The 18130-nt window shown below is 38.7% G+C and overlaps 1 protein-coding gene across 1 annotated transcript in view; it reads right to left on the reverse strand.

Annotated features, from left to right (window-relative positions):
- LOC308275762 (uncharacterized protein) overlaps positions 1-18130 on the reverse strand; it is a gene marked incomplete at both ends in the record, with an annotated part of 129455 nt that overhangs the window by 84087 nt on the left and 27238 nt on the right. The window contains 7 exons of the mRNA XM_080714115.1: positions 669-780; positions 2616-2770; positions 6323-6442; positions 12871-13041; positions 14833-14940; positions 15831-15968; positions 17986-18119. Coding sequence (XP_080570241.1) covers positions 669-780; positions 2616-2770; positions 6323-6442; positions 12871-13041; positions 14833-14940; positions 15831-15968; positions 17986-18119 — 938 coding nt within the window. The remainder of the gene's footprint in view (positions 1-668; positions 781-2615; positions 2771-6322; positions 6443-12870; positions 13042-14832; positions 14941-15830; positions 15969-17985; positions 18120-18130) is intronic.

The raw sequence follows: 18130 nt of genomic DNA on the forward strand, positions 1-18130 counted from the left end.
AAAAAACAAATATCATGAAAATAAGAGTGGGACCAGTACAGCAGAGGAAAGAATTGTTGGAGGGAGGAAAGAAAGAAAGGAAAAAGGATAGACTGGAGAAGGAAACTAACCAAATTGTGCTGTATGCATGTAAAAATGTATCACAATGAATCCCAGTACTACGTCTAGTTATAATGCACCACAAAGAAAATTTTAAACAGCAAATATGATAAGCATTTCTTAGCATAGGTAATATCTTTTGTTTCTAAATAGGCTGAGAAAAGACACTAGCTTTCATGGAAGCCGGCTCCCTGCCTTGCCAGAACTGAAGTGGCAAAGCTCATGGAGACACCCCAATACCCGAGTCAAATAAAAGACTAGCCCCCAAATCTTAATCTCTGCTCAGCATTTTACAACATAGCTCGTTTAAATTCTTCAACTGGTGAGGTCTTGTTTGGCTTTCAAATGATAGCCCTAATTATTGAAATTTGTTTTTCTCAAAAGAAGAAAATATTATGTCTATATTCTTTTAGCTTCCAGGACATTCCAAAGAAGCGACTCCATATTTAAGAACTAAAAATGCACCAAACTTTCTAAGTGAAAACCAGCACATCAAGCTCTAGTCTGTACAACCCTTGGATCCTTTTGGTGCCATATATCTCCATCTTTAGCTTATCTACCTCCTCTACGTTTGACGTGGTCAAGGCAGTTGATGCCCTCGTTCTTTCTGCTTGAACATCTTCATCCTCATCTACAGGTTCTTCTGGATTTGGTCGAGCATCTCCCATTGGTGGCGAAATTCTGTGGAGAAAGGAAAATACTTTGCATGTGGTTTTCAAGTTGTCAGAGATACATCAAAAGTTGGTGTCCCCGTGACTCGACCAACATTCTTTCTTTCAAGGAACAGGTACTGATTGTTAATTCCTTCAAGGTTGCTTCTGTTTCTGTCCCTCTTAGCCAAGATCCCTTTGCTGTTGCTGCCGCTCTCTTAGTAAGCATCTCTGACCCTTTCGAAATCATCACTAAGCACTGTTCCTTTCTTTTGGGTTTGTGTGTGGCAATGGGAACTGAACCCAGCGGCATGCTAATCCTACCTTCAAGCTACACTCCCAGCTCTCTATTTTATTTCTTATTTTGAAACAGGGTCTTGCTAAGTTGTTGAGAGCCTAGCTGAGTTGATTAGTTGTTAAAGCTGGCTTCAAACCTGCGATCCTCCTGTCTCAGCCTCCCAAGTACTGGCATTATAGGCACACACCACCACATCCTCCTTGCTCCTTCCCCTTGAAAATTCAACTCACCCTCATTCTCTCTGCTCACTCTAAAAACATCTTAATCACAGCAGATATCTCCTGTTTGTTCCTTCCAGAGTCCCTCCCCTTGTGAAACACTCTGAACCATATTGCTCAATTGGTTTATCCCACCTCCTCTGGGCAAGGATGCAACTGTCTTGGATGTGAGAATGTGGTACTTGGGTACTCATTACAGGTTTTGAGAAACTCAAGTCTCTCTCTTGGCTGCTCAGTAGCCAAGCTCTCTCTGGGAGTCTTACTTCTTGGCCTTAAGCCCCAGAAATGCACTGATCATAATGAAACCATCATCCTGCTTACATTGTAAGTATCAATTGGCAAAGCCGGGCATGGTGGCGCACGCTTGGGAGGCTGAGACAGGAGGATCTCAGTTCGCAGGCAGCTTTGGCTATTTAATGAGGCCCTTTTCAACTCAGTGAAACCCTGTTTCAAAATAAAGAATTAAAAACAGGGCTAGGGTTGTAACTCAGAGGTAGAATGCCCCTGGGTTCCATCCCTAATACCGAAAAAAAAAAAAAACAATAAAAAATAAAAATCAGGCTAGGGATTATAGCTTGGTGGTAGAATCCCCCTGGAATCAAGCCCCAGTGCCACACACAAAATAAATAAATACATAAACACATACATAAATACATACATAAATAAACATTTGTATGGATCAGTTGACAGTATAGCCATCACTCTGAAATATTAGTACAAAATTAAATTTTATCCCAACCTGAAAACAGGATCCTTTCGTATCACCTTCTGCCCATATTTTACTTCTAAGCATCTTAGAAGAAAAATGAATAGCAAAGTCTGGAAGTAAGGCTAGGAGCAAAAAGAAAAAAAAAAGACAGTTTTATTTAAATACAAATAAATAGGTTCACAACTACAATTTAATCATTTATATAGAATGTGTGTTTTGTAAAATTGACATGAATTCTTAAAAATTGCGGGAAAATGTATCTATTTGATCACAATCCATCTCAGTTTGTCTCACAATCCATCTGTTTCTTCTCTTCTGCTCACAACCTACATTCAGTGTGTCAGTACATTCTACCTACTCTGACTCCAAAATCCTGCTCCTCCACTCCTTCCTCCTGTGTTCCTCCCACCCAGGTCTAGCCATGATTAATTCTCACCTAAATTACTCCAATTTGTTCCTCCCTGGCCTCCCTCTGCCTCTTGCCCTCTACCTCTATTCTCGTTGCCGTAACCAGAGCTGCTCTTTTAATCCACAAATCTCATCCTATCACTCAGCATTATCACTTAGATGCTCACAGTAGCATCTAAGGTCCTCGGAGTGGCCCAGAACACTCTGTGCAGCCCCTCCTCCCATCTCCACACTTGACGCCACTGCGTCTGTGATCATCGCTCCTAATGCCCTTTCCCTCGCTCACCACCAATGTCACATTGGCCTGTGGATGACCTTGGAACAAGCCAGGGTCACTCTTGCCACCTGCCACTGGAATGTTCTTCTCCAGGCCCTTTCCAGCTACCCACTTAACACAGTACACATCATTTATCTAGTTTAATATCTGTATCCTTTCACCAGAATATATGCTCTCTGAGGGCAAGGACTTCTGACTATGTTTGCTTTTGTATCTAAAGAAGTACTGTGTCACTTAGTATTTAAATAGAGTAGCTTTCCTCAGCCTAAGTATAATCATTTTTCCTTTCACTCTAATTATTCAACTTTTGCCCTTTCATCTACAATTTTAAAATTTTAATTTATGTTACATCTGTAGCTTTATATGCTCTCTCAAACTTAGGGGGCAGTAAATAGGATAAATAGATAAAAATTATTTGTTACTTTGAATTCTAGACTTATTGTACTCATGTATATAAGAATTAAATCTAGAGTTAAAGATCATGTATGAATGTAACTGCTTTATCAAAGACTATATTTAAGCCAGGCGTGGTGGCGCACGCTTGTAATCCCCGCGTTTGGGAGGCTGAGACAGGAGGATTGCGCAGGTTCAAAGCCAGCCGCGCTGGCTTAGGAGACCCTGTTTCCAAATAAAATATAAATATAGGTCTGGGAGTGTAGCCTGGAGGTAGAAGGGTTTCCAGGAACCCCAGTACCACCAAAAATATATATATTTAAAACAGTTGTAGGGCCGGGCGTGGTGGCGCATGCTTGTAATCCCTGCTCTTGGGAGGCAGAGACAGGAGGATCGCGCTGGTTCGGAGCCAGCCTCACTGGCTTAAGAGACCCTGTTTCCAAATAAAAAATATAAAAAAATAGGTCTGGGACTGTAGCCCGGAGGTAGAAGGGCTTCCAGGAACCCCAGTACCAAAAACAAAAAACAAAAAACCAGTTGCAGGGTTGGCACACTTCAGACTAGATCAAATAGTTACAGTAAATGATAACCTTCCAAAATAATATATGGTTAGGTAGAAAGGCTTTCTTACTATTAGGCATACGAGAAGATCAACTCCAGTCAGGTCAAACCCTAGTTCTTGAAATTTTTTGTAGTGCTGGTGGGCTTTCTAAAAAGACAAAAAGGAATGCATGAATAAATAAATACATAAATAATGAAAATTGGTCAGCTTTGTGACTTGTGTTTAAACAATATGAAATTCCACCTCCTGACTATTTTCCTCACTAAGCTCCATTCCTGTGTACACTGGTAACATATGACCCTCAGGACATTAGAGGAATTCTTATTGTTTCACAATAAACAGATAACCTATATCTATTCTTCCAATAAAAAATCTTTTGGTTTTAAAACCAAAAGATTTGCTTAAAGTCTACAGAAAGCATAGCAGACAGAGAGGGAGGGAGGGAGAGAGAGGGGGGGGAGAGGAGAAAGGAGAGAAGAGAGAGGGGAGAGGAGAGAGGAGGGAGGGGAGAGGAGAGAGGAGAGAAGGAAGAGGGGAGAGGAGGGAGGAGAGAGGAGAGAGGAGGGAGGAGAGAGGAGAGAGGAGGGAGGAGAGAGAAGAGAGGAGAGAGGAGGGAGGAGGGAGGAGGGAGGAGAGGCTGGCATTTTGAAAATTTCTGGAAGTTAAAATATTTACCCCAAGTGTCTCATAGAAGCTTATTTATAGATTCCCTTGCACCCCAATGGCGACGATTGTTCCACCATAATAAGTATCCCTGTTATTTTAACGGGGGCTGCTTCTGACCCTGGCAGCTAACAGATGGCTTAATTCATAGCAGATGATTTTCCTTCCTCTTTTTCTTCACCTCCTTCATTAACAAATAACATGTTCTTATTCACTTAGTGAGGAAGGAGACCTAGGGCTTGTGGATATGCAGAAGAACTGACTCAAGGAAAACTCAGACATGAACAGTGCCCCTTCTGATATGCATGACAACATGACCCTGGTCTGCTGATCTGAACAAGAACTGAGTCACAAAAGACTTAAAAATGAATTGTGCCCCCTCTGCTAAACACAGCAGCATGTCCCTGGCCTGTGAATCTGAGTAAGAACTGACTCAAGAAAGACATCGATGCGAACTGCATCCTTCCTGATAAGATGCCAGCATGACCTTGAGGAGCTAACCTGTGTGCGTGGGGGGGGGGTACTAGGGATTGGACACTGGGGCATTCAACCTCTGAGCCCTATTTTATTTTTATTTTGAAATAGGGTCTCACTTGGTTGATGAGAGTATCATTACTTGCTGAGGCTGTCCTCAAACCTGTGATCCTCCTGTTTTAGCCTCCCACTTAACTGGGATTACAGACATGTGCCACCATACTGTGCAAAGCTAACTCTTAAAGGGGACTTGATTTTTTTTTTTTTGTTTAGACAGAATCCAGGGCTTGTTGCCGAATGCTTAAGTTTGCTGGCGTCTTACATTTGCTAGCCAGTCGATACATTTCTTTTTCCTTTTTTCCAAAGGCTTGTCCCAATTACTTGACTTGACAAATTGGGGCAGGTATTGGGATTTTGTAACATCATGTTATTCTATCTTCATCAATCAGTTCATTCAGAAAGTAACTCATTTTTCTTAAATTGTATGTGACAGATCTCTATTAGTATATCTTATCATACAGTTTTGCTTATATTTATAAGAAAAATGCTTTAAGCAAAAGGACGAGTTTGTAATCAAGAATTCCAGTCATTGCTCAGTCAATGGAAAAGTATCTTTGCAGATGAAAAGGCTTTCCCAATTCCCTAAGAACACAATTAACAAAGTCTTCTACACCTTCTTTTAAGAGCATTTCATCTAGGATGCTGCAGGACCCCCAAAAGTATTTCTCACGTGAACTATCCTGCCCTAGGTTCATGCAACACTTCTCTTCCTTTGAATCACACTCTCTTTCCTGTTTCAATGTCTTTGCTTCCCTCTGCAAAATATGCTCGCCTCCTGTCTCGCTCTCCCATTAATTAATTCTTACTTGTCCTTTAGGAATGTATTCACCATTGCTTCCCTAGAAGAATTCTCTGACTCCCCAGAATACATCGGCTGTGCTTTGCATGTTCTGCCTTGGCTCTTAACCCTTCTCTTTTGTAACCTTCAAGCTTATTGTGTTAGCTTACTTGAGGACCATCTATTTCCTCTAAGCTCCGTGAAAGGAGGGACTGTGATATCTTGTTCCTCCGTCACTCATCAAGTGTTGCTAATTGTTAACCCAATGACTGACACAAAATAGTGTCTGGTACATGCTTTTGAATAACTGAACGGTATGTACATGAATTTAGCCTCACAAATGATAATGAATATCCACTGAACTAGAGCACTTGCCAATCTGGCATGAAATTTGAAGAGCATTTGTAGTGCCTTTATTTTACAGATGGCAAAGGACAAAGCATTTGTATCAGAGCTTTACTGAGGCTCAATTTCCATGCCATTATATTTACTCATTTGGAGTATACAATCTCAGAATGTATTATAAGTTTATAAAACTGTGGAGAATCATCACAATTCAACTTAGAACATTTTGATCAAGAAACCCCCCCCCCGTTTACCTGTTGCCCCTCCCCACTCCCATCCATACACTTTCTATCCCTGTAAATCTGAGCAAAGCACCTCCGTGGGCCACATATTCATTAGGAATGACATCATTCATTATGACATAATGCATAAGGAAGATATTTCTTACCTCTTCCCAAAAGAATATAAATCCAGCCAAGGCAGATGATGGAATGAATATCATGCTGGTAACTATCAAAGTTTCACTGAAGTCATACGTTATAAGGATATCAGGCAAAATGCTCAAGATCTAGAAGGCAAGTTCAAATATATTGTGTCAGACATATTCTCCTGTTGATGTCAAAAGTAACACTGAATGCATGTATGTTCTCCATATGTATATCATAGTTTTCCCAAAGAAAATACATGATCATAATAATTTCCCCTTTCAGAGAGAGATGGGGAAGGGGAGCTTTGTTAATAAGAATATATATGATGTTTAATTTTTAATTTAGTTTCCCAACAGAAACTTATTTTTATTTTTATTAACAGGTATTGATTGTACATATTAATGTATTTAGTGTCCCCTCTCTCTCTCCCTCTCTCTCTCTCTCTCTCTCTCTCTCTCTCTCTCTCTCTCTGACCTCTGAAGATGAACCCAGGTATCAATCTTGCTAAGAATGTGCTTTACCAGCCAGCCATGGTTGCACATGCTTAAAATCCCAGTACTCAGGAGGCTGAGGCAGGAGGAGGATCGCAGGCTCACAACCGCCAGCCTCAGCAACTTAGCGAGACCTAGTTTCAAAATAAAAAAATAAAATAGGGCTGGGGCCATAGCTCAGAGATAGAATGCCCCTGGGTTCAATCCCTAGTACCAAATTATATATATATATATATATATGAATGAATGTGTTTTATCACTGAGCTGCCTCCCCTAGACACTGTGATATATATCCCAACACTGATCAAGTCAGCATTTACGTTTGAAGCATTTGAGTTCCTCTCATTTACATCTTCATAAAATATGCAGTAGGTTATTATGAACTACAGTCATCCTTCTCTGCTTACCAGAAATTATCCTGCTCTGGTTCCTATCATCCAACCTCCCTTTTTTGCCCTCACTCTCCCACCTTTTCCGACCTCTAATAATCATTATTCTACTTTCCGATCACTTTATTTTTACCTTCCACATTAAAGAGAAAACATGTGGTATTTGTCTTTTTGTGTCTGGTGTGTGTGTCTGGTGTGTGTGTCTGGTGTGTGTGTGTGTGTGTGTGTGTGTGTGTGTGTGTGTGTGTGTCACTGAAGATTGAACCCAGGGACATTCTACCTCTGAGCTACACGACCCAAACCCTATTTTATTTTTCATTTTGAAACAGGGTCTCGCTAAGTTGCTGAGACTAGCCTTGAACCTTTGATCTTTCTGTCTCAGCCTCCCAAGTACTAGGACTATAGGCACATGCTGCCACACCAGGCTTGTGAATAGTGCTGCTATTATACACATGCAATTATCTCTTCTATATATTGATTTCATTTCCAAAGGAAATGAACCCAAAAGTGAGATAGCTGGATGACACAGAAGATCTATTTTTATTTTTTGAGAAACCTCCAAATTAAACTTTGTAATAGCTGTATTGCTTTACATTTCCACCAACATTACATGAGATTTCCTTTTAATCTATGCCATTGCCAGTTTTTGTTTATATATATACATATATATATTCATACATATATATGTATATATATGTATAGAACAAATACTGTATATATGTATATATATATATGTATTATATACATATATGTATATATATTAGCTATTCTAACTGGAGCAAGATTATATCTCATAGGAGTTTTTATTTACATTTCCATGATGAATAATGATATGGAACCTTTAAAATCTATTTGCTGTACATTACATCTTTTGATAGGTATACATTCAGATAATTTGCCTATTTTTAAATGGCTTACTTGATTTTTATTGTTAATTTTTTAGTTATTTTATATTCTGAATGTTAATACCTTATTCTTTTGGATATTACCCTAAAAACATAGGAAACTCCTGCACAGCCACAGAAGCAATCAACAAAGTGAACAGATGACCTATAGAGCAGGAGAAAATATTTGCCAACTATTAAACTGACGAAGAAAAATGCTAGTAGGTGAAAAGACTGGAGATTAGGGTGAGAGCTAAAATGACCAAGTAGACATCCTGATATGCATTAAGTTCAATAAAAGATACTAGGATAAAGAGAACTGGCTTTTCAAAACTAAGATAGCAATATTATTAATGTGACATGGGCAATTATATTCATATTCTCTCTCTCTCTCTCTCTCTCTCTCTCTCTCTCTCTCTCTCTCTCTCTCTCTCTCTCTCTCTCTGTACCAGGTATTGACCTAAAGGCATTCTGAACAACACCTGCAACCCTATTTTATTTCATTTTTAAACAGGTTCTCTCCAAGTGCTGAGGGCCTTGATAAATTGCTGAGGCATGCCTTGAACATATGATCCTTTTACCTCAGGCTCCTGAATACTTGATTACAGGTGTATATTGCCTTGCCCGGCTAATTATTTTAACAAACAATATTATCATATTGCCTCTCACCTAGACTACTGTAAAGCGTCATTGTCCTGACTACATCATTTCTTCCTAATAAAAAAAATGTTTTTTCTGAGGTTGTGTGTTTTCATTGTAATAGACTTGTTTTCTTTAGAATACTGGTAAATAGGGGAAGGAAAGTAAAACTTTTAAATTTTTTTTTCTGCTTTAAGGATCAATTTATCTGTCAACAAGTATGTATTGAGCACTGTATCAAACTTTTCCTAGACCTAAGGGATGTATTAATTAGAATAAAAATAGAAAGAATTATAGTTTTTAGATTCTGAATACTATATAAATACCAGTAATTAAGAAATTAAGAAATTAAGTAATCAGGAATCACATTAATCTTCACAACAACTTTATAAGGTTATAACTTATCCTCTTTATATATGAAAAGTCTAGGGTTCAAAGATGTTTAATAATATTCTCAATACCACAGCATGAACTACAAAACTGGTATTTAGAATTCTGTATTTTTCCCAGGTCATTATGTCTTAGTCTTATATTTAAGTTTTTATTTTAAAAAAAAAGCAATTGGGAAGAAATTCAAAAGGCCAATAAGTGTATGAAAAAATGTTCAACATCATTAGCAACCAGAGAGATGGGAATTAAAGCTACCCTGAGATTTCACCTAACTCCAACTAGAATGGCAATCATTAAAAACACAAACAATAGCCGGGCGTGGTGGCGCACACTTGTAATCCCCGCGCTTGGGAGGCTGAGACAGGAGGATCACATGGGTTCGAAGCCAGCCTCAGCCACTTAGTGAGGCTTTCAGCAACTTAGTGAGACCCTGTTTCCAAATAAAATATAAAAAAGGTCTGGAAGTATAGCCCAGAGGTAGAAAGCCTCTGGGTTCCAAACCCAGTACCACACACACACACAAAAAAAAAAACCCCACAAACAATAACAATAACAAATGCTGGTAAGGATGTGGAGAAGTGGGAACTCTAATACATTGTTGGTGGGATAGCAAATTAGAGCAACCACTTTGGAAAACAGTATGGAGGATACTCAAAAGAATAGGAACAAACCTACCATATGATCCAGCAATACTACTTCTGGGTATCTACCCAAAAGAATGGAAATCAAACTACCAAACTAATTCATGCATATCTCTGTTCATAGCTACACAATTCACAATTGCCAAACTATGGAACCAGCCAGGATGTCCATCAACAGATGAATGGATTACAAAACTATGAGATATGTATATATGTATATATATGGAAATGTATATGTATATGGAATTCTACTCAGTCATAAAGAGGAACAAAATTATGTCATTTACAGGGAAATGGATGGAACTGGAGAACATTATGCTAAGTGAGATTAGTCAGTCACAAAAAGTAATAAATCAGATGCTCTCCCTAAAATGTGGAAGCTACGGAGAAAAAGAGTCATAAGAAGAACTCTAGACAAAGAAAGAAAAATCATAGATGAGCAAATTAGGTGACCTAACTTAGGGATATGGGAGGGGAAAAGAGGGAAATTCTCTAATGTACATGATATACATCTATAAACATATCAAAGTCAATCAGTAAGCCAAACATGAAAAGGATGAAGGGGTGAGGAATTGGGGTGGGAATTGGGGAAGGGCTACATGAGTGATGTGTGCATGTATGCCTCTACCATCTTGTACCCCATTAAGATGTATGACGACCAATAACAAATTAAAAATAATGGACATGAGCTGAGCGTGGTGGTGCACACTTGTAATCCCAGAGCTTGGGAGGCTGACAATGCCAGCCTCAACTACTTAGTGAGTCCTTGTTTCCAAATAAAATAGAGAATAGGTCTGGGAGTATAGCCCAGATGTAGAAAGCCCCTGGGTTCCAACCCCAGTACCACAAAAAAGACAGTAATAATGGATATGAATTATTTGTTCACCTTTGCTAGACAAATTCAAGACTGCTAAGTTAAAAAGAAACCATGGGAGTGCAAGCTAGGTTGGAAAACAACAAGTGATTGTGAGAGTTTCTTCTCCTGACATCTGTTCAGTATATGCAATATCTGAGAAGACAGTGGATGATGGCAATACATCTGTGGAATGAACAAACATGTCTTCTTGGAAAGTATAAATGGAAAGAATGGTGCATTCATTCCCATGGCTGGTCTCAAAGCCAGCCTTCTGATTGAGATCACTCTCTAGTTTTTTCTGTAGCTTCTAGAATCCTCTAAGGGATTGTGCTGATGAGAGTAAGGGAGATAGGAATAGACGCCATTGGTTAAATACAAAGAAATGCAGCCAGAGAAGTAAAATTAATCTTGCCCACTGATAAGGAATAATGGCTGCCTGTTGGCCAGAAGAGTCCAAGACAAATTTTCTATAGCAGTCATGGGATGGTGCCAGTGTATTTTCTTACAAATATCTTGGGTTGTGTATCTCATGTGGTTTCAGGACTCCCATTCCAAAAGTTGGGAACTACTTTCTAAATAGACATTCAACTTAGGGATATCAGCTTTAAGACAGCCTGACCTGAAAAACCCCAGGTACTCTGGGTAGCCAGAGAAAATTTCCACAAAAAATTTTCCATAATTTTGGACAAGCTCTTTATTTTCATATATATTTATGAATAAGTTCTCTAACTAATTTAAAACATCTTTGATATCAGAAACTACTAACAGCTGAGGCTAAAAACAGAATCCAGAAGACTATAAAAATGGATTGTACTACTGACTATTATGAAGCCAGTTTTTTGATTTAGCGTTGCCAAAGAGCCCTATATTCTGAAAGATCTATAAACCAAGTAGTGTGTTTTAAACTTCCGGTTGTCTGTGATGTTCTTCATGAACTCACAGGAACTGAAGCTGCATTACTGAAAAACATAATTGACTGGATAACATGAGTTACCTTAACCTCTCCTTTCTACTCTCAAGTACAGGTTAGGGTATACTTTACCTGAAATTCACAGTGAGCTACGCTGGGGATGAGACCAATGTCTAAGCACAAAATCCCTTTAATGTTTTTTTTGAACTTTATATAAATAGCTTAAAATGGTCCCTTAGGAGCATTGAATAAGCTATGTTTTGCACTTGTATTTTGACTGCAGCTCATCACATAAGATGAGGTGCAGAAGTTCCCACTTAGGGCATCATGTCAGCTTTTAAAATTTTTTAAATTCGGACCAGATTTAGGGTTTTTAGATTCAACCTGTATTCTTAATTTTTCACACTTTTTTTTTTTTTGGTGGTACTGGGGATGGAACCCTTCTACCTCTGGGCTACACTCCCAGACCTATTTTATATTTTTATTTGGAAACAGCGTCTCTATTGCCAGCACGATTGGCTTCGAACCTGCACGATCCTCCTGTCTCCGCCTCCCAAGCGCAGGGATTACAAGCGTGCGCCATGCCACCATGCCCGGCAATTCTTCACACTTTATTCAAGGCAAAGGCGACTCTATGTAAAGTTACACTGGAAGTCTTAAGATCTATATCTATTGTTTAGATATAGACACAGATATATATGTACTTACAACAAAGAAGCAAAGTGACCAGAGGTTACTATCTCTTCTCCTCTTGTGAAAAATAAATGATATCACATATGTCAGGAAGATAAGAGAAGCTCCATAACCAAGTGAAAATGCAACCTAAAGGGAAGACAAATAACATCATAGTCAAAAAAGTGAAATATTATCTGAGGCAAACATTTCATTACAAATATATTTTTTCCTTTTTTTTCTTTTTTTTCTTTTTTTGCGGGTCTGGGGATGGAACCCAGGGGCATTCAACCTCTGAGCCACACCCTCCACCCTATTTTTTATTCTTTATTTTGAAACCGGGTCTCACCGAGTTGTAAAGGGCCTCACTAAGTAGCTGAGGCTGTCCATGAACCACGATCCTTCTGTCTCAGCCTCCCGAATGCTGGGATTACAAGCGTGCGCCACCACGCCCGGCATTACAAATATTTTTAAATAATATATTGTACATGTACTTTTCCTGGATCTTTGGCTTATGGGAAAAGGAAATCATCTTGATAACATGAAACATGAATGCTAAAATGTATTCTTAGCTACTTTATAAAATTCTTCATGGGTGCATTATAGTCATGCATCTTGGTGGAATCCAAGATGGTAGAGGGGTTCGTGCACACTTCACTCATATCCCTCCCCCAATTTCCCAGTGCTTGTACTCACTAGAGCAAACACTAGTCGACCTGTTTTGTAACTCGTAATGCTTCTTATGAAGATTAATACATATGTGGAGCCGAGAATTAAGTTGAAGAAGTTAATATCCACCACTGCCTGCCCATACCAGTAAGCAGAAGGATGGAGCCCGGAAATCCGCAGCTGGGAACTAGCTTTCTTCTAATGATAGAACACAAGATGTACACAGATTCCATTAAAACACAGGTTCAAAGCAAACACATTGGAAGAATTTTTAAAAGTAAATATTATCTATCCCTTAATATTATATAATCCCTTAATATTTTAAAAATAACTATACTATTCAGAATACTGAAGTTTGTAGATCCAGTTCCATAAGATAGCCTTTTGTATGTCTATATGTAGGTATGTATGTATTTTAATTTCTTTTTTCACATGCTTTTATTGGTGCATTATACTATCACATTACAATGTAAAACATGCTGACAATGTTATACGTGCACACAGCACTTGGTGGCCCATTTATTTATTTTGTGTAGTACTGGAGATTGAACCCAGGAGCATTCTACCTCTGAGCTAAAAACTCAGCCCTTTCTATTTTTTTTTTGTTTGTTTGTTTTGAAACAGGGTCTAGGTTGTCGAGAGACTTTCTTAGTTGCTGAAGCTGGCCTCGATCCTGTGACCCTCCTGTCTCAGCTTCCTAAATACTGGTTTGATTTGCAACACCATTTTCCTATTCATGAGTAATGAATCGTGAAAAGTTGACCTGATAACGATCAAAGCAGTAAGCTCCTTTTAAAGAAATGTTATTTTGAGACCTGAAGGATATATATTTTCCTGTGTCTATACATTTTAGCGAGTTCCTGGCTCAGAATGTTGAAAGTAGGCTTATTCTGATTTTAATGTTTTGTCTGGATAATGTACATAACCAAACACAAATATAACAAAAATACTGCAATTTCCAGAGTTAAAAGGGAATCAAGTCATAAATTTGGTCTTCAATTTCAACATCAAAGATTTTTTTCCTTATAGTTAGGAAATGATCTAATAAAAAGATTTATAATACTCCCATTTGAAGGCTGAGAATAATGTGAGTCTCTGAAGAAAATTCCTTGCATTTATCTTCTATCTTTGAAATTAAAAGTATTTTTACTTTTAAAATAAGTTTTCAAGCTGGGCATGGTGGCATACGCTTGTAAACCCAGCATTCGGGAGGCTGAGACCAGAGGATCGTGGTTCACAGCCATCCTCAGCTACTTAGTGAGGCCCTCTGCAACTCAGTGAGACCCGGTTTCAAAATAAAGAATAAAAAATAGGGCAGGAGGTGTGACTCAGAGGTTGAATGCCCCTGGGTTCCATCCCCAGACCCACAAAAAATAAAATACGTTTTCACAATGGAATTCTACTCATAAAAAAGAACAAAATTATGTCATTTGCAGGAAAATGGATGGACCTGGAGAACATTATGTTAAGTGAGATTAGCCAGCCACAGAAAGTGAAGGGTCATATGTTCTCTTTCATATGTGTAAACTAGGGGAATAATCAGGATACCAGAGGGACTTCAGATAATGCAGGAGAAACTGCATTGGAATCAGGGAGCTGGTCTAGGGGAAGGAGCAGCAGAGGGAGGATCTATGAAGGAATCATTTCCATCACCATTAGGTACCTATATGAGAATACCAAGGTCAAACTCAGTACCCTCTATGGGGCAGGGAGGTGAGGGGTATGGAGAGCCAAGGAAAGCTGACCAGGTGCTGTGTGCATGTAGGTCACTATCATTGTGAATTACATTGTGAAAGTATAATGCACGAATAAAAGTACTTAAAAAGTGAGCTTTCTGACTTACTAGAAATAATGCTTAAGAATGTCACCTGAAGTAAAGATATATTTCAAGTGTTTTCTCAGAGGAAAACATTTTGAGCGCATAACATTAAAAATGCAATTACTGACATTCCTGAAGTTTCCTTTTTCCCCCCATCCCCTTTTTCTTACTTTGTAATCGCTGACACTGCTCATGGCGATATAAGGGGAAATGCAGCACACGATATAAGTTAAGAAAATGGCAGGATTTGGCAGCCCAGTCCAGAAGTAAACACGCAACTGCAAATAGAAGAGGTGCTTTGGTGAATATTATTACAATAAAATGCACACTAGTGATCATAAAGAATGTACTTTTTGGAACATTAAGAAATCGAATTTTAAGTCTAGTTCGCCAACATCTAAGGGATGGAAAAGGAGCTTTGATCATTTCATGTGAGGCTGCGAATTCAAGGACAAAGACTGATGATTATCCAACAAGGTGGTAAAAGGGGGAAGGCACGGTCACTTCTAGGCAGAGGGACAGAAGAAGGAGCCCAAGGTAGAGGGTTCCCTGCCTTTCTATCTCCCTCTACCGCTTCTGATCGTCTAAACTGTCTCCAGGCTGACTGTAGCCAGGGTCCTGCAAAATGCAGTCTTGTGCATCAGACACACCCTTGCAACCCAGAAGGATGGGTAAAGCAATAAGCAGCCCCATAGGAAAATCTCCTTTGTATTAGTCAATCTACTACCCATTTAGTCAATGAGATTCTAAAGCAGGATTATAAATGCTTCTGATTTTCAACACAGTGTTCTCGTCCTCTCTCTCTCTCCCTCCCTCCCTCCCTCCCTCCCTCCTTCCCTCCTTCCCTCTCTCTCTCTCTCCCTGTCAGTCTATCTCTCTCTGTGTTCTCTAAGACAGTTCCACATTTAAGTATGTCTCTACAAGTGTTCAGAACATCCCCTAGGAAACTATGATAAATATTGAAAAACACTTGCCCGTAAGAATTCTCTGATAATAAGTTAGAAAAAAAACCAAATTTTTATTTTATATAACCTGTTTAAAATGTTAGGACTATTCTAATAATTTTTAGAATGGACAATCAATTAAGAATATTTAAAAGCTAAAGAGGGCAAATATAGGTTGCTTGTCAAAATTTTAATTGTTCAGTACAAGTAAATTCAATACTTACCGAAGTATACCGACTTCTCATAGTTTGAATGTACTGCGTATGATTGGACATTCGAAGCAGTCCGTTGCTGATAATATTCATGAGGATAGGATAACAGTGCAGCCTTTTGGTATTACACACAACTGAAAATCTATAATCCTTAAACAAAAACAATTAGGTAATGTTGATTGTCAAATAATAAAAGCACGATGTTGACAAATCAAGTCCTAAAGGGCCACATTTCCTCAGGTGTCCATCTTCAAATTAAATAACTTTTCTGAGCTTTACTTTCCACATCTAGAAATGAGGACGCTAAGTGTAAGGTTATTGTATGTATTTAAATGAGATTCAATGGATGAGGACTGATGCAATTGGCCCTAGTATAGTTCATAGTACAGTCAGCATTCACTTAATGCAAACTTTTATTTTTAATATTTTTAGGCAATGGAGATTGAACCCAGGGGGGCATTCTACCGCTGGACTGTACCGCCAGTCCTACCTCTTTTTTGTAAACAGGGTCTCTTTAGGTTGATGAGAGTCTCACTATTTTCTAAGGCTGTCCTTGAACCTGCAAGCCTCCTGTCTCAGCCTCCCAAGTCCTGGGATTACCGATGTGCACCACCACCCTTGCCTGCAAAATTTTTATTTGAATTACTAATTCCAAATCATTTTGTCCCTATTTTGCTGATGGGGACATTTTATTCAGTGGAGTTTAAAAGTTGCACCGATAAGGAGAGATTGTCTGTTTATCCCTTTCTCAGCAAAGAAATGCTGATCTCCTAGGTGGAGCTAAAGATGAAGTTTACAAAATATTTACAGTGACAAGGCCAGTGAAGCAGCTTCACACTCAGTGTTTACGGATTTCATGTTCATAGAAAATGTCCATGCATTCGAAGAGGTTCGATGTTATTTAAGTGTTGGCAATAGGTGATGTAGTAAACATTTTAGGTAAACGAAGTAGCCATCGAAGTTGTTTCCCAAAGTTGTCATTAAGTGATTGTATTTTTCATAACATATTTAGTTTAGAGAGAATAAGGTTCAATGATCTTCAAAGAATTCTCTTTTTGTTTTGTTTTTATTTTTCTTGTAGTAAGAAGCCTCATTTATTTCGGCCCCTCACTTTTAGTGGACTGTAAATAAAACTTGAGAGTTCTACTGATGATTAGAACGTATTTTCAAGTCTTGTTCCTTGATGGAGCTCTATGGCTTGTACATTTCTACTCAAATTGAAAGACAGTAAGGAAGTACATGGAGAATGCTCCCTCTGAGCTCTGCACCAGCCCTATTTTCTACTCTTTATTTGGAAACAGGGTCTCACTAAGTTTTGGAAGGCCTCCCTAAGTATCTGAGGCTGGCCATGTGATCCTCCTGTCTCAGCCTCCCAAGTCCTGGAATTACACGTGGGCCATCACACCCAGCTAGCTGTGATGTTTTTATTGAGTCTGAATAAGTCAATTTGCTTTCTTTCAAATGTAAAGAGTGATCTAGTTTAAAACAAAGAAAATGTTTTATAAACACGTATTTCACAGTTTATTCCATATGAACTTGAAATGTTTTTCTGAGACAAATTTTTGCTATAAATATTAACTGAGTTGACTTTCTTCAGTGTGTGTGTGTGTGTGTGGTGTTGGATATTGAACCCGGGGGCATTCTACCTCTGATCTACACCACCAGCTCAACTTTTTTTTTCTATATTTTGAAACAAGGTCTCACTAAGTTGCAGAGGTCTCACTAAGTAGCTGAGGCTAGCCTCACCTGCAATCCTCCTGTCTCACCCTACCAAGGACTGAGATTACAAACATACACCACCACGCCTGATTTTTCCGTTTTTATTATTTATTTATTTATTTATTTATTTATTTATTGGTGGTACTGGGGTTCCTGGAAACCCTTCTACCTCCGAGCTACACTCCTAGACACCTATTTTTATCTTTTTATTTGAAAACAGGGTCTCTTAAGCCAGCGCGGCTGGCTTCGATCTTGCGCGATCCTCCTGTCTACTGTCGCCACCTACCAAGCACAGGGATTACAAGCCTGCGCCACCATGCCCAGAGACTTCAGTTTTTAAAACAGTTAAAATGTAGCAATTTCTTACTGTTGGTGTGTGTGTGTGTGTGTGTGTGTGTGTGTGTGTGTGTGTGTTAAAAAAAAAGCAAAATACCAAGAGCAAATCTACCTTTTGTTGACCAGACACGATGATCGCTCCGTTATATGAAAGACTTTCAGTGCCATTTCTGTTTGAGAAGTCATCTACTTCCAAAAGTATATTTTGATGTTTCAATGACTGTATAAAATCTTCAATATTAGATCCTATTGTGAAG

This window comes from Muscardinus avellanarius (genome assembly GCF_963383645.1).
Source record: "Muscardinus avellanarius genome assembly, chromosome: 16".
Classification (NCBI taxonomy): domain Eukaryota; kingdom Metazoa; phylum Chordata; class Mammalia; order Rodentia; family Gliridae; genus Muscardinus; species Muscardinus avellanarius.